This window comes from Pyrus communis, chromosome 15 (assembly GCF_041283825.1).
Source record: "Pyrus communis isolate YQ-2024b chromosome 15, ASM4128382v1, whole genome shotgun sequence".
NCBI classification, from domain to species: Eukaryota; Viridiplantae; Streptophyta; class Magnoliopsida; order Rosales; family Rosaceae; genus Pyrus; species Pyrus communis.
Window position 1 is genome coordinate 28117611 of NC_142579.1, and position 18304 is coordinate 28135914.

The 18304-nt window shown below is 35.1% G+C and overlaps 2 protein-coding genes across 2 annotated transcripts; one reads left to right on the forward strand and one right to left on the reverse strand.

Annotated features, from left to right (window-relative positions):
* Positions 1–2346: 2346 nt before the first annotated feature.
* On the reverse strand, positions 2347–4915 carry LOC137715493 (uncharacterized). The gene is made up of 5 exons (XM_068454841.2): positions 4727–4915; positions 3741–3858; positions 3512–3605; positions 2894–2980; positions 2347–2659 (listed from the first exon to the last, which is right to left on the reverse strand). Exons 1-5 carry the CDS (start codon positions 4785–4787, stop codon positions 2525–2527), a joined length of 495 nt encoding a protein of 164 aa, XP_068310942.2. The 5' UTR covers positions 4788–4915; the 3' UTR covers positions 2347–2524.
* A 6171-nt stretch (positions 4916–11086) lies between these two features.
* On the forward strand, positions 11087–16358 carry MLO10 (Seven transmembrane MLO family protein). The gene is made up of 15 exons (XM_068471722.2): positions 11087–11928; positions 12564–12621; positions 12729–12934; positions 13020–13136; positions 13309–13369; positions 13485–13573; positions 13691–13765; positions 13846–13934; positions 14045–14094; positions 14193–14233; positions 14314–14487; positions 15173–15208; positions 15307–15374; positions 15501–15561; positions 15786–16358. Exons 1-15 carry the CDS (start codon positions 11734–11736, stop codon positions 16203–16205), a joined length of 1740 nt encoding a protein of 579 aa, XP_068327823.2. The 5' UTR covers positions 11087–11733; the 3' UTR covers positions 16206–16358.
* The last annotated feature ends 1946 nt before the right edge of the window (positions 16359–18304 follow it).

Here is an 18304-nt window from a genome sequence, read left to right on the forward strand (position 1 = left end):
AGCTATTTGAGCTACAAACTCCATCATCCTACAAGGGGTTACTTTCATGTATTCAGTTGATTATAATTTGCAAACGTAAAATTAAGCAGAGTGATCAACGCACAAGGTCTATTTAAGCAAAGTAATTACCTGATAGGGATTTTACCACCTGCAAAAGTAGGGATAAAAACACTTAAAAATACTTGCAAGAGTACAAGGTTATCGTAATATAGTGGCTCAAGTAAGGTCGTTTTCCACAGAGATTGAATGAATAATTTATGTTCAAACCAAATCTTAATTAATTATTTGAAAACAAAGTTTGGAAGATGTGATTTTATGACCTAAAATATTAAAAACGAATTTAATTAAAAACAATTAAATAAATTGGGAAAGTAAAGAAAACAAAAGAAAATAGTTTTGAAAATAAATTTGAGCACTAGGGTTCCGCCGTTACCTGAACAATCCTATGTAGTTCTTTCAATTACTTATGAATTACACATGTATATTTTGAAGGTTAAGTTTTCCTAAAGTATGCCCTACTTGGAATGTCACATCTCAGCCCGGGCCCTCATCATATCCCAGGCTCGACTCCACTGTAGCACGATATTGTCTGCTTTGGGCCCCGACCATGCCCTCATGGTTTTGTTTCTGAGAACTCACATGAGAACTTCCCAGTGGGTCACCCATCCTGGGAATGCTCTCGCCCGAACTCGCTTAATTTCGAAGTTCCGATGAACTACAAAGCCATTGAGCTCCCAAAAGCCATCGTGCTAGGTAAAGATGAAAATATACATATAAGGCTTACAAGATCCACTCCTCTGGGCGATGTGGGATGTTACACCCCCTTTAGGGGCCCGACGTTCTCGTCGGCACACATCCGGCCAGGGATTGGCTCTGATACCAAATTGTCACATCCCGGCCCGGGCCCCACCACATCCCGGGCTCGACTCCACTGTAGCACGATATTATCTGTTTTGGACCCCGACCACGCCCTCACGGTTTTGTTTATGAGAACTCACACGAGAACTTCTCAGTGGATCACCTATCCTGGGAATGCTTTCGCTCGAACTCGCTTAACTTCGGAGTTCCGATGGAACCCGAAGCCATTGAGCTCCCAAAAGGCCTCGTACTAGGTAGAGATAGGAATATACATATAAGGCTTACATGATCCACTCCCTTGGGCGACGTGGGATGTTACATGGAACCTCCAACATAAAACGTATATCTAACATGCAACCCGTCTGTGGCGTCTAGATCGAATGTGAACATGCAAGACTCATTAAGTTTTGTGAAAACCTTCTGAAAAACCATGTAACCCTTAAGACGTGTCGTCCATCCTAAGGAGTTACATATATTAACCACAAGAAGCCAGCGCCAATTTCAGGGACAGCCCTTCACCAAAATTGTATTAAATTACTTTTCTAAATATCCTAATGGTGGCCAATCATCATTACAAATAGATAGTTTAAAGCACAATGATTAACAATTCAAAACCTGCATGCATAATATTAGAAGTAAATTGAAAATAAACTATATATTCTTGCTAAGGCTCGTGGCCTCGCCCTAGCAAACAAAACTAGTTACTAACAACCATAAAACAAAATATTATTAAAAACATGGATAGAAAACACCTTAAAAATAAACTTGAAACTTCTAAAGTAGTGTGTGAGTTCTCCTCCTTTTTTTTCCCCTCCTAATAGCTAAATATCTTATTTATACTAATACAAAATAAAACCCTAAAAGGTCTTAGAATAAAACTAGGAAACATAATAAAATAATAAAACAGAAAATAAAATGTTTCCTATTTGAACTGAAATTCGAACTTCTCAGAAAATCACATTTTTGACTAACCAAATCAACTCTGATTTGGTCCCAAAAGGTCTCTTTTGAAAGCTTGAGACGTCCCCTACAAATCCTCAGAAGGAATCTTCCTCAAAATATGCCATTTTGACCTTCAAAATACCCAAAACGTCTAGAAACGTCAATCTGGGAAAGCTGCGCGCTAGGCCTTTATTTGATTGCCACGGTCAAACGACTTTGTAGAAAAATCTGGAATTTTGATACAATCATCTTGAAAGGCACACGAACATCCTCCAATTGGAATCACTCCAAAATTCATCCGTTTGATTACTTTTTTGCTCCAGAGGAAGTCGAATGTCCTATATTAAAAATACATAACAAAGTATCAAAGTTCTACCAAAATAACCAATAAATTAATACTAAGATTAGGGTAAAATATATGATATAATATGAACTCATCATTACCCTCTTTGTCACAGTACACATTCTTGATTATTTCTGACGTTTGGATTAGATAAATCAAAGAAAAATCAATAAACAGTTTAGAATGTGCAGAAGAAAAAAGTATACATTGATTTTGCATGAACCATTATATAGGAAGAGATGATATCCAATAATAATAAAAGTAAAAATAAAGTGCTTGAATTTATAAACAAGTAAAACACACGAGAAGAAGAACCTTAACAACATTATTTTCCCAGTGTAACACATGTAAAAAGTTAAACAAAACTTCTGCAAACTATAATTATATGGAAGCTTCAATTTCGTCCGAAGCCACTGCGGCTCCATTCGGGGCATCATCTCCATGCAGCTGAGCAGAAACGTCATCTATGGCGGAATTTAGCTGCGCAATCTTCTCCGCCAGTATTTTGCGGGTTTTCTGTTGTCACAAAATACATAACAGAAAACACACAAGTTCAAACATGATATTGAACATCCCAAATGACATGATCCAAAAGTTATACGGGATTGACCAATCAAAGTTTCCACTTAAAACATATTAAATTCCCCTTTTTCGCTTAGCGATTCAATTCCCATTCTACAAATCTAGAAACTATCATAAAGAGGACCTCCTTTCTCATTGATATTAACTGCAGGAAAAAAAAATTCTCACCTCAAGAGCTTTCTCTTCATCATAAATAAATTTTGGTAACTTCCTCATCAAGTCTTTTCTATCGGCTCCACCTAGTGCCTTGCTTATCTGGGAATAGGATATGATATGTCAATCAAATACATGCTTTCGCGTTACTGTAAAGAAGTTGGTTCCTTTTGATCAGCTATATATCGCATACAAACCACATCCATGTCTCATCTCCCAAAACCAATTCATACACTGTATATCATTTAACAAGCATAACCTTATGTATCTTCTAGAAGGTAGTTCTTTGGACAGGGGAGACAGGGTAGAACCCACGGGAGACGGGGTAGAACCCACGCCTTAAGGGCGTTTATAATCAGACAGCAGTACTGCAGTAACATTCTAAAGACCAAGTGACATACGATGAATAAATATTCAAAAGGAACCATCAATTCACAAATAAAGGCTCGTACAAGTGAGGGCATGCAAGTACATTGACACGCAGAGATTGAGCAGCAACAGCAATAGGAATCACAACATCAGATCGAGGCACCAAAGATATCCACCATTAAATAAGCACACAGAATACAGACCCAATGCAACGGTAACAGGTCAAACTATGATAGATACATAAGGTGTGTACTTCAACCATACCTGAGGTGCATATACACAACCTAATGCTCCAACAACTATCCCTCCCAATACAAAACCACCAACGAAGATACTTGCAGAACTTGGTTTATCCGCTCTGTAGTAGCAAAAACAAAAGGAAAAGAAGAGAAGTATTACACAAGAACTGGCCGGCTAAAAGACATTTAAGACTTTAGAGATAAAAATAATAATGAAACGCTGAAAATTTTAGACAGCACAAAAGTATGCATACCCTGCTCGGACAACAAATGACCTTCTATGAGAAGTAAGCTTTGCTTTGTCCTGAAATGCGGCATTTAAATTACTGGGACTAACGTTCAAAAGACAATGGTAGGTTGGCTTTGGAGAACCTAGCATCAAACATTTGGCAATGATCAACAACAAAATTAAATGTGAAATTCAAATCCAAAAGTTTTGCACCGTGAAATTGGGACATGGTAGGCAGAATCTCAAGCCGAAGAAAATAAATTCATGCCAAAGAAAAGAAGTTGAAGAGGCCAAGGAACAAGGAAAATCACATAGAACAGAAAGATGAATTGAGAAGCTGAGGGCCCGTTCGACAGCCATTACATTTTTAGTTTTCATTTTCTGTGGTAGAGATACAAGAAAAGTGTAGGGGAGAAATGACAAAGGAGAAGGATGAAGGTGGTGGGAGGGAGGAGGCTGAAATGAAGGAGATAATATGAAAACGAGAACTTGAATCCTTTCACATTGTCTTCCACCATCACCTTCTCCATTCCTCCTTTCTCCCATATAAATATAGTTTTCCTTTATCTATATATAGCGCAAAACAATGAAAACTAGAAACGAAATGGTTAGAAAACCGGCCTCCAGAAACACCGGCTGGGACAATTAAATTTCCCAGTGCACTTTGAATTCAAAGTTAACAACTTTCAAGCGTAAAATGCCTAAGAAATCGTCTGATCATACCCTTTAAATGAATTTTCAACTGCTTTAAGTAAAATATCAATTTCGTAGACAATTAGATTATGGATTGCACCAATAACAGAATGCTATATAATATAATCATAGAAACCCACAAAAATCAGAGAATTATAAAATGGGCATCTCTTACATTCAATTTTATTTATCCCTTCAGAAATGGAGCCTCGGCTTGCATTAAAGAGCCCGGAGACTATTATGTTTGTTAAATAAAATAAAATCCATAAGAAACTAAATTTAAAAAAAAATAAAAGAAAAAGGAAGAATAATTGTTACCAGTTAAGAAGCGGGTTTTGTGATTCTGAACTGAAACGAACGAACTCGGGAGAGCACTCATGATTTTCAACTTCCACAATTCACAGAAACAGAGAGAATCAGAGAGAGAGAGAAAGAAAAGAAAACAAATTCTGGGTGTCGATGTAATCGAGTTATCGCCTTGTTTCAAACCTTCAACGACCAGAAAATAACAACATTTCAAAACCTTTTTTAATTAAAAAAAAAAAAAACAAGATAACGAGCGTCTGGTAATTTGGGCTTTAAATTTTGGGTTGGTGTGGCTGAACGGCCCAAGTCCACTCTTGGGCTGACCCAAAAGAAAATCTCAATGGCCGAAGCATCAAATCGTACATGTCGTTTTTTGGTAAATTGGGATTGGACAGGATTAGGAACTAGGGTTATATCGCGATGGATCGCATTGGATTGGAGAGGTTGGATTAAATGAATAAATATACTAGTTTGAGTTTGATTTCCGAAGTGACTGAATCAAATTGCATGTTATTCCTTGAAAAAAAAAAATTTGAAAAGTAAAATAACACACATAAGGTTTCAAATCCGAGAACTAAAATAGTAAAATGATTGTAACTAGGGTTTCGGATTTGAGGTTTTGCAGCCTCAAGCCCAAGTTCAAGTATCGAGGTCTTAAGTCCAAGTTTCAGATCCGTGCCACGGTTGCTAGTGTTCCTTGGTCACAGTCACGAGGTTCAAGAGGTCGAGCACTGGAGTTCCAATGAGTCTAAAACAATTTTGTATCAAACTCATCATTCATAAATTATAAATTAATTATTCATGTAAAAAATAAATGATAAATTAGGTTTTCATCCTTTATTTTATATTCTTATTAATTAAAACCTTGTTTCTTTTTTATTTTTTATTTATCAAGATACTTTAACTTTTGTTAACATCATTATTTAAATATTAAATGCATTACATGGTTTCACAGTCAACCAAGTCCATTCCAAATCGAAAGCTAGAAGAAACTGTCCAATCCAATAGACATTGTCCCATTCTCTCAGCTTCCACCCTCCAGAGTCAGTCCTCACCCTATTCTGGTTTTAAATTTGGAGAAATGCTAAAGAGTTTTTTTCAAAAACGGCATTCTCTATGAATTTTTTGGCATAATGTTTTATAATGTTAGTATGAAAATTGATGTCAATCTGTGAGATGACAAAGAATGTCCATAGAAATCTCACTTTGAGAGTCTTCTTAGAATTTCTCTTAGATGAGAGCTGAGTTAGCAAATTCCTTGTCCTCGCGCTCATTAAGTGACTTTTAACATGCTGAAAGTTTCAAGTCGAGAGTTTGATAAAACATGTATTTACAACTTATAATTATGTGATTTTATTCATAATTATATCAAGGACATTTTAGGATAAAACTCCACTCTTACTAATCTATGTTAGACTATATGACTTGTCTCTTTCAAACTTTGACAAAACAAACAATGTGTCATCAAATTAACTTTTATTTTTATACAAACTATATTATGTGGAGCGAAAATTGAATTTAAAACTTCAATTATATCGGTAGATGTTCTACTACTTAGTGCTACAGTCTATTATTATTTTTCTTCAGTTGTAAGTGAAAAATCTTAAGTTTGAATATTAAGAATGACAAGTTTACAACCAATTTATTCTTCCGCCCTTAGTTTAAATATATCTTTATATATATTTAGATATATTTAATTACTTATAAATGTGAAGTCTTTCTTTTAAATCTGATGGATGTCGTGTTAAAAAAAAAAAAAAAAAAAAAAAAAAGGAAAGGAAATAATAAAAGAAACTCGTTACAAATCAACTTGAATCAACAACAATCGAATACTTGTCCCTATCGTGGCTCCATGGATTTCAAGTCGCTTTGTAGGGTAGCCCACGAAAATACTTCTTTTATTCATACCAACTAATCAACTGCTGTCAATGTGAATGCTACCAGTGATCGCACTAGAAAACAATTGAAGGTGATCGTGTTAACACAATATATACACGAACTAATTTGATGTGTATATAAACATGTAGGGCACTGACCGTATTTTACACGGCATCCTCCCTCCATTCACATATGACCCACATTTTCGAAACAAGAAACAATCTTCCGCACTCGGTTCCATACCGCGGAACAATGCGAACGCATCCCTATCACTTGCTCCGACAAACTGTCCTCCCATTCCTGCACTGCTTCCTGTTGATGGCTACTGTGCCTATTTTTGCTCTTTTGACTTTTTCGACTCGTCTTCCAGCTTAAACTAGCCAAGATTCCTATTTCGGGTAGTATATTTTATAGTCCTTTGCTTTTTACAAACTCCGTTCATTCGCTCGTTTGGATTCATTCTCGTTCGGTTGTTGATTAGATATAGTTTTGGTTGGATTATTCACTAGAATAGCATCAAGTTATGCTTTTTTTTTTCTTTTTTTTTTTGGATAAATCATCAAGTTGTGCTAGTTATTTATTTATTTTTGGGTAAATCATCAAGCTGTGTTTTATTGGCAGATTGACATGATGTCACATTAATTTTTCCAAAAAAGAAAACTTTAATTTTTTTTTATATATAGAATATTGGATTTGGAATGACTACTGACTAGTGAGCTGACTAATCCTTGATCAAGTCAATAAATACCTTAATTTTCCATGTAATTCTTGAATTAGCATCGGGGCCACACGACATTATTTTGTTTTGTCATCAATTTGCAAATTTTAATCAGTATACATATATAAACTATACGGTTGACGAAAAAGCAATTAAGAAGGAAGTCTTTTTTGTGGCAGGATAATCAACTTCGTGTTGTGATATAATATTAATATAACAATTAAAAATTGAAGTTAGGCATAATTTGGTCGTGTTAAATTGGGATCCTCTCAACTTTATGTCCAGTATTTATGTGGTCCACGTAATTAACTGATCCCAGTCATGCCTAATTCTAAGTTGATGATCCCAATTATGCCCAACTCCAATACCGATTCACTTGTAAGAGAGGTCTTAGATTCGTTTCTTCTCAAAAGCAAATTTGAACCACATTATTACTACTACATTCCCTCAACTTCTTAATGTAAATAATATTGTTTGTTCGAAATTATGCTTAACTCCACTATTGATTTTCAAAATTGGAGTTAACGTAATTTATTTGGTCCAATTAATTTTTGGCAAGAAAAGTTTATCAATTAATTAAGCATGTGATTAATTTAGTAATGTACACTCGTCATATCATCTATACATATAAAAGGAGAAGGCAAAAAAGGTGAAACATTCATAATTCCAAAATTGCCTCTCCCATTAAATTCTCAAATAAAATAAGAAATTCATACAAAAAAAAACCCACTAACTAACTTTTTCCTTTAATATATATTATTTTGTTTTCTGTTTTTGATTTTTCAAATAAAAAATAAAAAATAAAAAAGAACCCCTTGCGACACGCGTAGGCTAGCATTATTCTATTAATGTGAATTGTTGCTGTATCATTTTTTTACACGACTCTTATATACCCTAGAGCGACAATCCATGCACGATGCTTCATTTCCGAAAGTAAGCAATGGCCATTATTAACGCACATGCGTTTCGGTCGTTTATAACGTCTACAAATGGAAACGACAAGGACGTAGTTAAGAGCTATGTGCTACAAGCCTAAAGTACGGCAATGATTTATATGATACAAGTACATTGTTATAGAGATTTTTCGTTCTAATAAAATAAAAAAATTTGTTAATTATCTATGTGATATTGTATTATCAACACAAAATATAATTGTAGCGGAATATCATGACTTACTAGTTGCTCTTCTAATTCTAAGTACAGGAAAAAATACCCTAAAAGTTGGTTGTATGGGCATGGGTTCTTCTTGTTTGGTCAGTTTCTTACAACCTTTCCTTTTCCCGTCGACGAATTCATTCACAGATTGACAGATTAGAAAATGGTCACAAATTTATTTAGAGAATTAGGAAATGGACGGTGCAATTAGATACGAACCAATTCAATTTAAACCTTAGAAGAGTAAGATTCTCTTTCACATCTATCTTTGCTTGTTTTCGGGCAAATCTGTTACGAAAACAATCTTCACCTTAGCAAAGCAAGCCAACATAACACGTCCTTACAACACTCCCATGTTTCTAAGAATGGCATATGATGTTGTATTTTTCTAATGTGAGATTCTCTTCACATTCATTTTGACTTGTATCGAGCCAACTTTTCCACCAACAGTCAATTGGTGAGGAAAATTGACATAATGTTGTACAAAATTAATTATCCATGCAAGAATTAGTCTGGTCTAAACCCAAAACTCGATGTAGGAAGTTAAATTTTAATGATATCCACATTTGCATCGAATGAGCAAGCTGTTGTGAACATGAAAGACAAATGTTTAGCAAGGGCGTCTCTGAGATTTTGAGGGCCCTGTTCGAAATTTATAAAGGGGCCCTTCCATAGAATAGTTTTAAAAAAGGTAGAACAATGTATTAACGCTAGAAAACAATCACTTAAATCAAAACAAAGTTTAGCACTCTTTTATTGCAAGTTTAAAAATGTCATTAATAATAAGTATAAAGAACTACAAACATAACGTTCACTAAATAATCAAGGGAACTTTAACAAAACACTTCAAGTACTGTTCACTTTAACGAAAAATCACATTTTTGCTCTAAAAAATCACATTTTTGCTCTAAAAAATCAATCATGGTACTATTCACTTACAACACATTTTTGTCCTTTTCGTTAAAACTCAAAATTTTCAAGCCATTTTTATTAGTTTTCCTAATAGTATCAAAAGCAATTCGATCTTATAAAAAAAAATAAAAAAAAAAAATCTTCAAAAGCTCTAACTTTGAAGTTTCACTTGAATATATAACATTATTATATAATAAAATTGAAAAAAAAAATCTTTTTTAAGGTGTTATTATTTACACTCAAAATATCTCATTATACTTCAAAATTTTATATTTAAATGAAAAAATTACGATTATAATGAGTGCACAATGAAATTTAAAGTGCTAACAAAAATAATTTTTAGAGAAGTGTTAATAGCACTCCAAAAATCTCATTCTACACTCTTCACAAGTGTATTTTTCATTCTAAATATAGAAAGTTTGGAGTGTAGAATGAGAATTTTGGAGTGCAAATAACAATTCCTAATTTTTAAATATAAAACATTATTACATAACAAAAGCAATTTTTAAATATAGAACATTATTACATATAAATATTAGATGACAAAAAATTTGGAGGCCCCTTCAAATTTGAGGTCCTACACATTTCGCTTCCCCTCAACGCCCCCTCTAATATTTAGGCACATGATCAATTCTCTCGCTTAATCGATCTAAATTCTAATTTTCGATGAATGAAATTACAAAGTGTAATATGAAACTCACGTACTCTTCAATTGCCAAAGTGTCAATAATATCATGAAAATAATAATTGTAGTCACCATTCCAAGCACAATAGATGCCACTATACAATGTCAACAACTCCCATCTCTTTACATGTTCTTTGTGACACCCATCAATGGACTAAAAAAACTTTACATCATGGATTCATGCATGCAACAGCAGCACTTTCTCATATCATATTGAAGGAATGAAAATGTCTGTTTTTTTTTTAAACTCCCACTTGCTTACGGGAAAAAGAGATTCTCTTTAGATTTCAATACCCATAATTGATAGACTCTAAAATCCCGATCATTAAAAAGAGAGAAATACATTCGAATTATTTAAGTTTTTAGTATTTTATGAGATGGATTAGCGAAATGGGACAATGAAGAAGGTAAAATTAAAATAAAATGGTCCAATTTCAAGATCTTGGACTCTGAACATTGAGATTTAGAATGAATCTCAATTCCTTGCCGGACACGACCTCTTTCTCTAAAAAGCAATAGAGAACTGATCATTTATGCCATTAGTTTAGGAAAAGGATCTTGCCGGATCTTTTTCCTTGGGATCTTATAGATTTTATGATTGAGACTGTTCATTGTATATCGTACGGTTATAAATTATTATTAAATTAAATATAAATAATATTTAATGAAAACTAACCATATGATATACAATAAATGATTTCGATCACGAGATCCTTAGAATCCTCATGATCCCATGAGATCCTTTTCCATTAATTTAATCACCAGTTGTCTTATTTTCTGGTCTGAATAGACTGAATTGGTGTGTAATAAACTTATTTAATGAGTTAAAAAAACAATATAAATCACAATTCATCCACGCGTTCCCATGTCCTTTTTATGTTTTGTTTTGTTTTGTTTGTTTTTTATTTTATTTTTTAATGAGTGAGAGAGGACAAGACCTGTTTGTTCAGCCAACCGACAACAGTACCAAACTGAAGAAGTAAAAGCCCCCATAAAGTGTCTGACATAAGCAACTCACCTGGATGAGGTCGATTCAGACAATAAAATTGTCCTCCTGGAAAGAGATCTCTCCGGATTTCTTCCATCAACATCATCGGATCAAATGATCTGAATCTTTGAAATTTAATTTAACGGTTAAAAATGATAATCTTCTTTAAAATGTATAATAATTTTAATGGTTTAATCAAATTTCAAGAATTCGAATTACATCCGATATTCTTGGTGGAAAAGATCTGAAGATAATCTCTTTCCCTTAAAGAGTGCCACAATGCAAGCAAATCTGTCTTAATCCACTAAAACACTGCCAACTTTTTTAATTAATCTGTTTAGTGTTTTATTTAACCGCGTATTTAAGACATTCAGATTATTTACTCTCACCCTTTTCACCAAACCAAAACTGCTGCTTTTTGAAAAAAAAAAGAAGGAATTAACTTGGAAACTGGGGTTAAGAAACCGTGTCCTGTCCTAATTACCAAATCACCAACTCAGCATTCTCCGTTGTTCTTAAAGCCTCAGTCTTCGAATTTCTTTCTCCGCAGATCACGCAGATTACCCAGGAAGGAAATTCAGTAAAGTCAGCATCTTTCCAAAAATTAAGGTGGCCCAGATTGTTCAATTGCAGCACAGCCGCCTCTGTTCTCTCTCTCTCTCTGAAGCTCAAGAACCGAAAAGATGGCGCCTCTCTCTCTGCTAGGTGTGAGCTTCTGCATTGTTGCTGGGTTGCTGGGTACGGCCATGGGAGCAGAAGAGACCACCTCGCACGCGAGGGAGCTCGACCGTACACCCACCTGGGCTGTTGCTGGTGTCTGTGCTGTTATCATCATCATCTCATTTGGTTTGGAGAAGGTCCTTCACAAAGCTGGAACGGTAAATTTAATTTCTCTGCAACTGCAGTTAAACAATCTACCCTTTTTCAATTGTGGTCCGTTTTTTACAGTTTTACTGAGTAACTGGTTTTGTTCACATAGCTGCCATGGTTAATTTGCTGCAAAATTTTAGATCGCAGCTCAAGTTTTCTGCGTACTAGCATAGTTTCACTTTCTGCTACAAGTTTTCTGTTTTTCTTTTTCTCGGAAAATGAAATGAAACATATTAGTTTTCTGGGGTCCGTTTTGTTTATAAAATCCTTTTCTTTTGGGTTAAAATTTTTTATTCTGATCGTTGTGTTAATTAATGATTTATTAAGTTGTTTAGTGGACAAGAAAGTGTGAAATGCTTGAATTTTAGTGAAAGGGAAAAGGGTTCATGTCAATAATTCTTAAATATGTTCAATCTTACATATTTATCTCCTTCATGGTGCTTATGAATTTACAATTTTACATTTACTTTTCGTATTCTTTCATTTTCGGTATTGTTTCGGTACAAATGCTTACTTGAAACCAGTAAGTAAATGTGTTGTGTTAAGAACAATTTGCTAATTTGACAATATGGCTTTATGTGCTTTTTTATTAACTTTCTTCTTACTCAAAAAAAAAAAAAAAAAAAAAAAACTTTCGATTCAGTGGCTTACGGATAGGCACAAGAAAGCGCTGTTTGAAGCTCTTGAGAAGGTTAAAGCTGGTAATAATCCTGTTTGTCCATGAAACTGATTCAATGGTTTCTGATTTGAAACTTTGCAAGAAATATCAAGTTATGGATGGACATTTGACTTTGTGAAATTGTTGCAGAGTTGATGATTCTAGGTTTTATTTCGCTGATCCTGACTTTCGGGCAGAGTTACATTGCCAAAATTTGTATTCCACTAAAGGTTGGAGACACAATGCTGCCATGTAGCGTGGCTGATGAGGAGGAGGACTCAACAGCTAGTCGCCGGAGACTCTTATGGTACGAACGCAGATCTTTAGCTACTGCCTCTGGTTATAAATGCAAGACTGTAAGTTCATGCTCCTCCTCACCACTGAACTTAAGCAGTTTTATTAACAATTGAGAACTGGTCATGATCAGATTCTTGTTAACAGGGATACGAGCCACTTATATCAGTTAATGGATTGCACCAACTGCACATCCTCATATTCTTCTTGGCAGTCTTTCACGTGATATACAGTCTTATCACAATGCTGCTCGGGAGGCTAAAGGTAGGGAAATTGGCTGGATATCGACATATGAAGTCTCTTGTGCCTTTTTGAAACTAAGGAACTTGAATCAGACCATGTTAGTTGTTAATCAATCTACCTTATTTTGCTAAAAGTTTATTAAATTTGCCTTCAGTGATATGTTCCATATTTGCTGAATGCTTCTTTTATACAGATTCGAGGCTGGAAGCATTGGGAGGCAGAGACTTCAACTCATAACTATGAGTTCTCCAACGGTATATAATCCTTTGACGCATTCATCCCTCAGTTGTCAATACAAATATTCGAATCTTATGCCTTGACAGCAAAGATCTATGTTGGAAGCTAAATTTGACTATGTGTTCATGCCAGATCCTTCGAGATTCAGACTTACTCATGAGACATCATTTGTTAGAGCACACACCAGTTTCTGGACTAGGATTCCATTCTTCTTTTATGTTGTAAGTCTCCAACATTTTTTTTTCGTTGTTGTTCTTCATGTTGGTAATCTCAAGGTTCTGGATTTGTTCTCATAGTATATGTTAAACCTGAGCTTCTGGAAAATTTATGTTTTGCAGGGATGTTTCTTTCGACAATTTTTTAAGTCAGTTAGTAAGTCTGACTACTTAACAGTGCGCAATGGATTCATCACTGTAAGTTTCATCAATTTCACAAATATCAGAATTCCATATTGAATGTGTCATTTCATATTATAGAAATGCCATATTTACAGGTTCATTTAGGCGCAGGAAGTAAATTTAACTTCCAAAAATATATCAAGAGATCGTTAGAGGATGACTTCAAGGTTGTCGTTGGAGTTAGGTAATAGCAATATTTATTATCTGCTTCTTATTCTTTCACAAGTATAGATTTCACAAGCCAATCTTGCCTCGTTTAGTTCGTTCTGAATTATTTGTTCATTTCGTTGGCAGTCCTGTATTGTGGACATCATTTGTGATCTTTTTGCTCCTGAATGTCAATGGTAAGCTACTTTCCAAAAAAAATCCTTTGCGAAATATTATTCCGACTTTAAAGTTCAGTGTAGTTGATTGACTTTCCTGTATAATAATGTTCTTTCAGGATGGCAGTTACTATTTTGGGCATCCTTGATCCCTCTCATGGTAAGAAATTGTATTCCTGTGAAAGATTAATCGCAATTAGTTGAAAAAACTGAAGTTTCTGACCATTTACATAATTTCAGATAATCTTACTTGTTGGAACAAAACTTCAAGCCATCCTGACAAAAATGGCTCTTGAAATTACCGAAAGGCATGCAGTGGTTCAAGGGATTCCTCTAGTACAAGGCTCCGACAAATACTTTTGGTTTGGTCGGCCTCATTTGATTCTTAATCTTATCCATTTCGCACTGTTTCAGGTATTGGATTGCCTTCTCTTTTGCAGACTCTAGATCCAGGATTTGCTCTTTATCATCTTAAATACTTTCCTACATTAGAAAAGTCAAAAATCACGAACGAAGGTAGATAATGGTGTTATTGTTTGCTGGAAACTTTAGTAAAGAGCATTCGACCTTAAGAGTTGTTGATTTGGTGTTGATTCTATGTTAAATTTTCAAACAAGTCCTGGTTTTTTATTGGTTGAGAGATTGAAAAGTTCGTGTTAAATAAAGATCCCACATGTTTGTGGCTGGTTAATTTCATCCTAAATTGTGGATCAACTAAAACCTCTCAGGGACTTGTTTAAGAATAAGAAAGAGAAATATCATGTAAATACCATGGAATAAGGGTTGACCCTATTCATGGGGATTCCGTTAAATTCCATTCCAAGAAGAGAAAGTTCAAAGGAAGAACACAAAAGTATTCATCCTAAATTGTTGCTACCAGATATCTATGTTATTTTAGGCCAGGAGATGATCCTTGAACCGTACTTTCATGTTAATGGGTAATCAATATCTAATTTTACTGCTGACCGGTCTCTAAATCTTGTATCCGTCCTGCATATCGACCAACTTCTGAATTTGTATCAATTTCTCGAGTGTTGTGTGTGGATTTCTCTCATATTTTATTTTACTGGTCGTCTAATCAGTTTTCTGGTACATGCAGAACGCATTCCAAATTATATACTTTTTCTGGATATGGGTAAATGCTCTGTTCTCACTTAATATTTCTATCACTCTTTGAACTTTGAAGTGCATTTCACGTCTAATACTCAAATCTTGAATGAAACTTTGCTGCAGTATTCATTTGGGTTGAATTCTTGCTTCCATGCCAATTTCAAGCTCGCAATCGCTAAAGTAATTCTCGGGTAAGCATTTTCTCCCTTGATTTATTATGTTCTTGCTTGGCTCTAATGGGATTGGTGAGGTCAAATTGATAAGTATTTATATTTCATTAGATTGGTATGTAAAATTATTTGGAAAATATTTTGCAGGGTTGGGGTTCTCTGTTTGTGCAGCTACATTACACTTCCTCTATATGCCCTTGTAACTCAGGTATTATTTTCGTTTATTTTCTCAATCCCGCGTTTCTTCATGTAGTGAAGTTCACTAGAAATTTTATGCCGGAGGTGGAGGCATGGTATTGAGCTCTCACCAACCCCCGGTGTCAAGATGTTGTCAAGCACTAGAAATATTAGTGTTATGCATTAGAATTTCCCTCCAATCTCTTTCTTTATATGATTAAACTGGATGCACATTTGTTGTGGTGGACGTTGCAGATGGGCTCACACATGAAAAAATCCATCTTCGATGAACAAACATCCAAGGCCCTCAAAAAGTGGCACATGGCGGTGAAAAAGAAGACGCACGGAAGCAAGTCTCCTGCTCGAACCCTGGGTGGTGGAAGCTCCACCATTTCAACGAAGGACTCCTCATCCTCGGGAGGACCAACACTGCATCGCTTCAAAACTACTGGTCACTCAACTCGCTCAGCCGCCTTTGAGGACCATGAGACATCTGATCTCGAAACTGATCCCCTGTCACCTTCATCAACAAACTTGATTGTAAGAGTGGATCCATTTGAGCAACAGACCGAGATAAATGAACCCCACGATGGGGAACAGACCACTATTCCAAATGATTTCTCGTTCGACAAACCTGCCCCGGATAAAGAACATAATACCATGGAGAAATATTAGTAGGATTATTTGAAATGCAGCTACACGTGGTTGCATATCTTGTACAGTAAAGTTCTTGGTTATACTTTACTAGATATGTTAGCCAACAATTCATCTTCTTTGTACTGGCCTGGTTTTGCTCAATGATTTTGTTATACCGATTTTCAAAACTCATCTCAGCTGTCATACGTATTGATTGTGTAACTTATGAGGGATTTTGTAGTACGAGTGGATTGCAGCATAATGGTGGGAATAGTAGAATATATAAAAGATTTAATGAGTAAATTGTAGCAATTGTCCCTCAACTTTAATCAAATTGGAGCAATGGTCCCTCAACTAAAAATCCATTAACATTGATTCCTCTACTCATCAAAATGTGTAGTGATGGTCCTTTTCGTCAACTTCGTTAAAATTTCACCCGCTAGGGGAACGCCAGGAGGGGGACATGGTCCAAGCCCGGTATAGCATAGGAATAGAAGAAGTTTTTTTTAATAACTGTATTAAAAAACAAAATTATAACAACTCAGTTGTTCAAATCCGAGAAGTCAAAATAAGTTATGTTAGAAGGATCATTGCTACAATTGGGATCCCTCAACTTATCAAAACGTGTAGCTATGGTCATTTTCGTCAACTTTGTTAGAATTTTGTCAAAGAAGTAAATTGTAGCAATGATCTTTCAACTAAAAATCCATTACCATTGGTCCATCAACTCATCAAAATGTGTAGCTATGGTTATTTTCATCAACTTCGTTAGAATTTTGTCAAAATAAGTTATATTGGAAGGACCATTGCTACAATTGGGGTCTCAATTCATCAAAACGTATAGCTATGATCATTTTCGTCAACTTCGTCAGCATTTTGTCAAAATGAGTTATGTTGGAATGACCATTGCTACAATTGGGTTAAAGATGAGGGACCATTGATTCAATTGGGTTAAAGTTGAGAGACCATTTCTCCAGTTGGATTAAAGTTGAGGGACCAATGGTAATGAATTTTTAGTTGAGGGACCATAGTTGCACATTTTGATGAGTTGATGGACCAATGGTAATGAATTTTTAGTTGAGGGATCATTCTCCAATTAAGTTAAAGTTAAGGGACCATTACTACAATTTACTCTTTTCAAAATGAGTTATGTTAGAATGACCATTGCTACAATTGGGTTAAAGTTGAGGGACCATTGCTCCAATTGGGTTAAAATTGAGAGACCTTTTCTCCAGTTGGATTAAAGTTGGGGGACTAATGGTAATGGATTTTTAGTTGAGGGATCATAGCTGCACGTTTTGATGAGTTGAGGGATTATTGCTCTAGTTGAGTTAAAGTTAAAAGACCATTTCTACCATTTACTCAAGACTTAATTGTAGTAATAGCTGCTGAACTTCACCTCGAGTTTAATTTTAGTCTTTAAACTCCTATATTAGGTGATATAGTCCTCCAACTTAATCCCATGTTGTACCGTTGTCCGTATTTTCTAACTCTCTCTGTTTTTCCGTCTGATTTTGGTGAATAATTTTGTTCATGTCTATCACATTTTTTTGGGTCACCTTTCACCAAGCGCTAACCTTATTAACTAAAACCTACACTGATCATGGCCTATGGTTAACCTCGGGACGAAAAATATATGACTCATGTCTAACCCTAAAGCCCCAATGGGTCAATCATAAACCCTAGCTTTAAAGTCTAAACATTATAATCTCTAAAGTTCTAAACCCTAACTAAACCTTCTAATCTCTAAACCCTAACCTTATCTAGAAGAAGGCTTTTATTTTTCTTATTTTCTTTTTGTTTGTTATAATGCTTGCACATTGGGTCTATTGTACCGACACATGAAGGAAGCCCACATTTTGCAAAATAGAAGAAATTAGGAAACCCTAAAAAGCTAAAGGAACGTTGTCTCTTAACACCTTGACTCTCTTTTAATAGTAGAGCATAACCCCTGACCCATACGGTCTTTGCGAGTTCCTTGTTCCCTTCTCTCTTCATCCCTAAGCTAGAGAGATTTGCTTATGTTTGGACGTGAAAAGATGTTTGTTTGGTTGTCTTGATTTCTGAATAAAGAGTATTTTTATTTGAGTAAACTGCCTATTTGCTCCTTAAACTATCACCCAACTTTCAATTTCCTC

What these genes read in the sequence shown, in the direction of transcription:
- MLO10 (XM_068471722.2), top strand. Translation starts at nt 11,734, where the DNA reads ATGGCGCCTCTCTCTCTGCTAGGTGTGAGCTTCTGCATTGTTGCTGGG. An exon ending in TCCTTCACAAAGCTGGAACG is followed by an intron (nt 11,929 to 12,563) that starts GTAAATTTAATT and finishes CTTTCGATTCAG; the next exon opens with TGGCTTACGGATAGGCACAA. An exon ending in TTCCATTCTTCTTTTATGTT is followed by an intron (nt 13,574 to 13,690) that starts GTAAGTCTCCAA and finishes TATGTTTTGCAG; the next exon opens with GGATGTTTCTTTCGACAATT.
- LOC137715493 (XM_068454841.2), bottom strand. Translation starts at nt 4,787, where the DNA reads ATGAGTGCTCTCCCGAGTTCGTTCGTTTCAGTTCAGAATCACAAAACC. An exon ending in CAAAACCCGCTTCTTAACTG is followed by an intron (nt 3,859 to 4,726) that starts GTAACAATTATT and finishes GTTTGATGCTAG; the next exon opens with GTTCTCCAAAGCCAACCTAC. An exon ending in TCATTTGTTGTCCGAGCAGG is followed by an intron (nt 3,606 to 3,740) that starts GTATGCATACTT and finishes TTGCTACTACAG; the next exon opens with AGCGGATAAACCAAGTTCTG.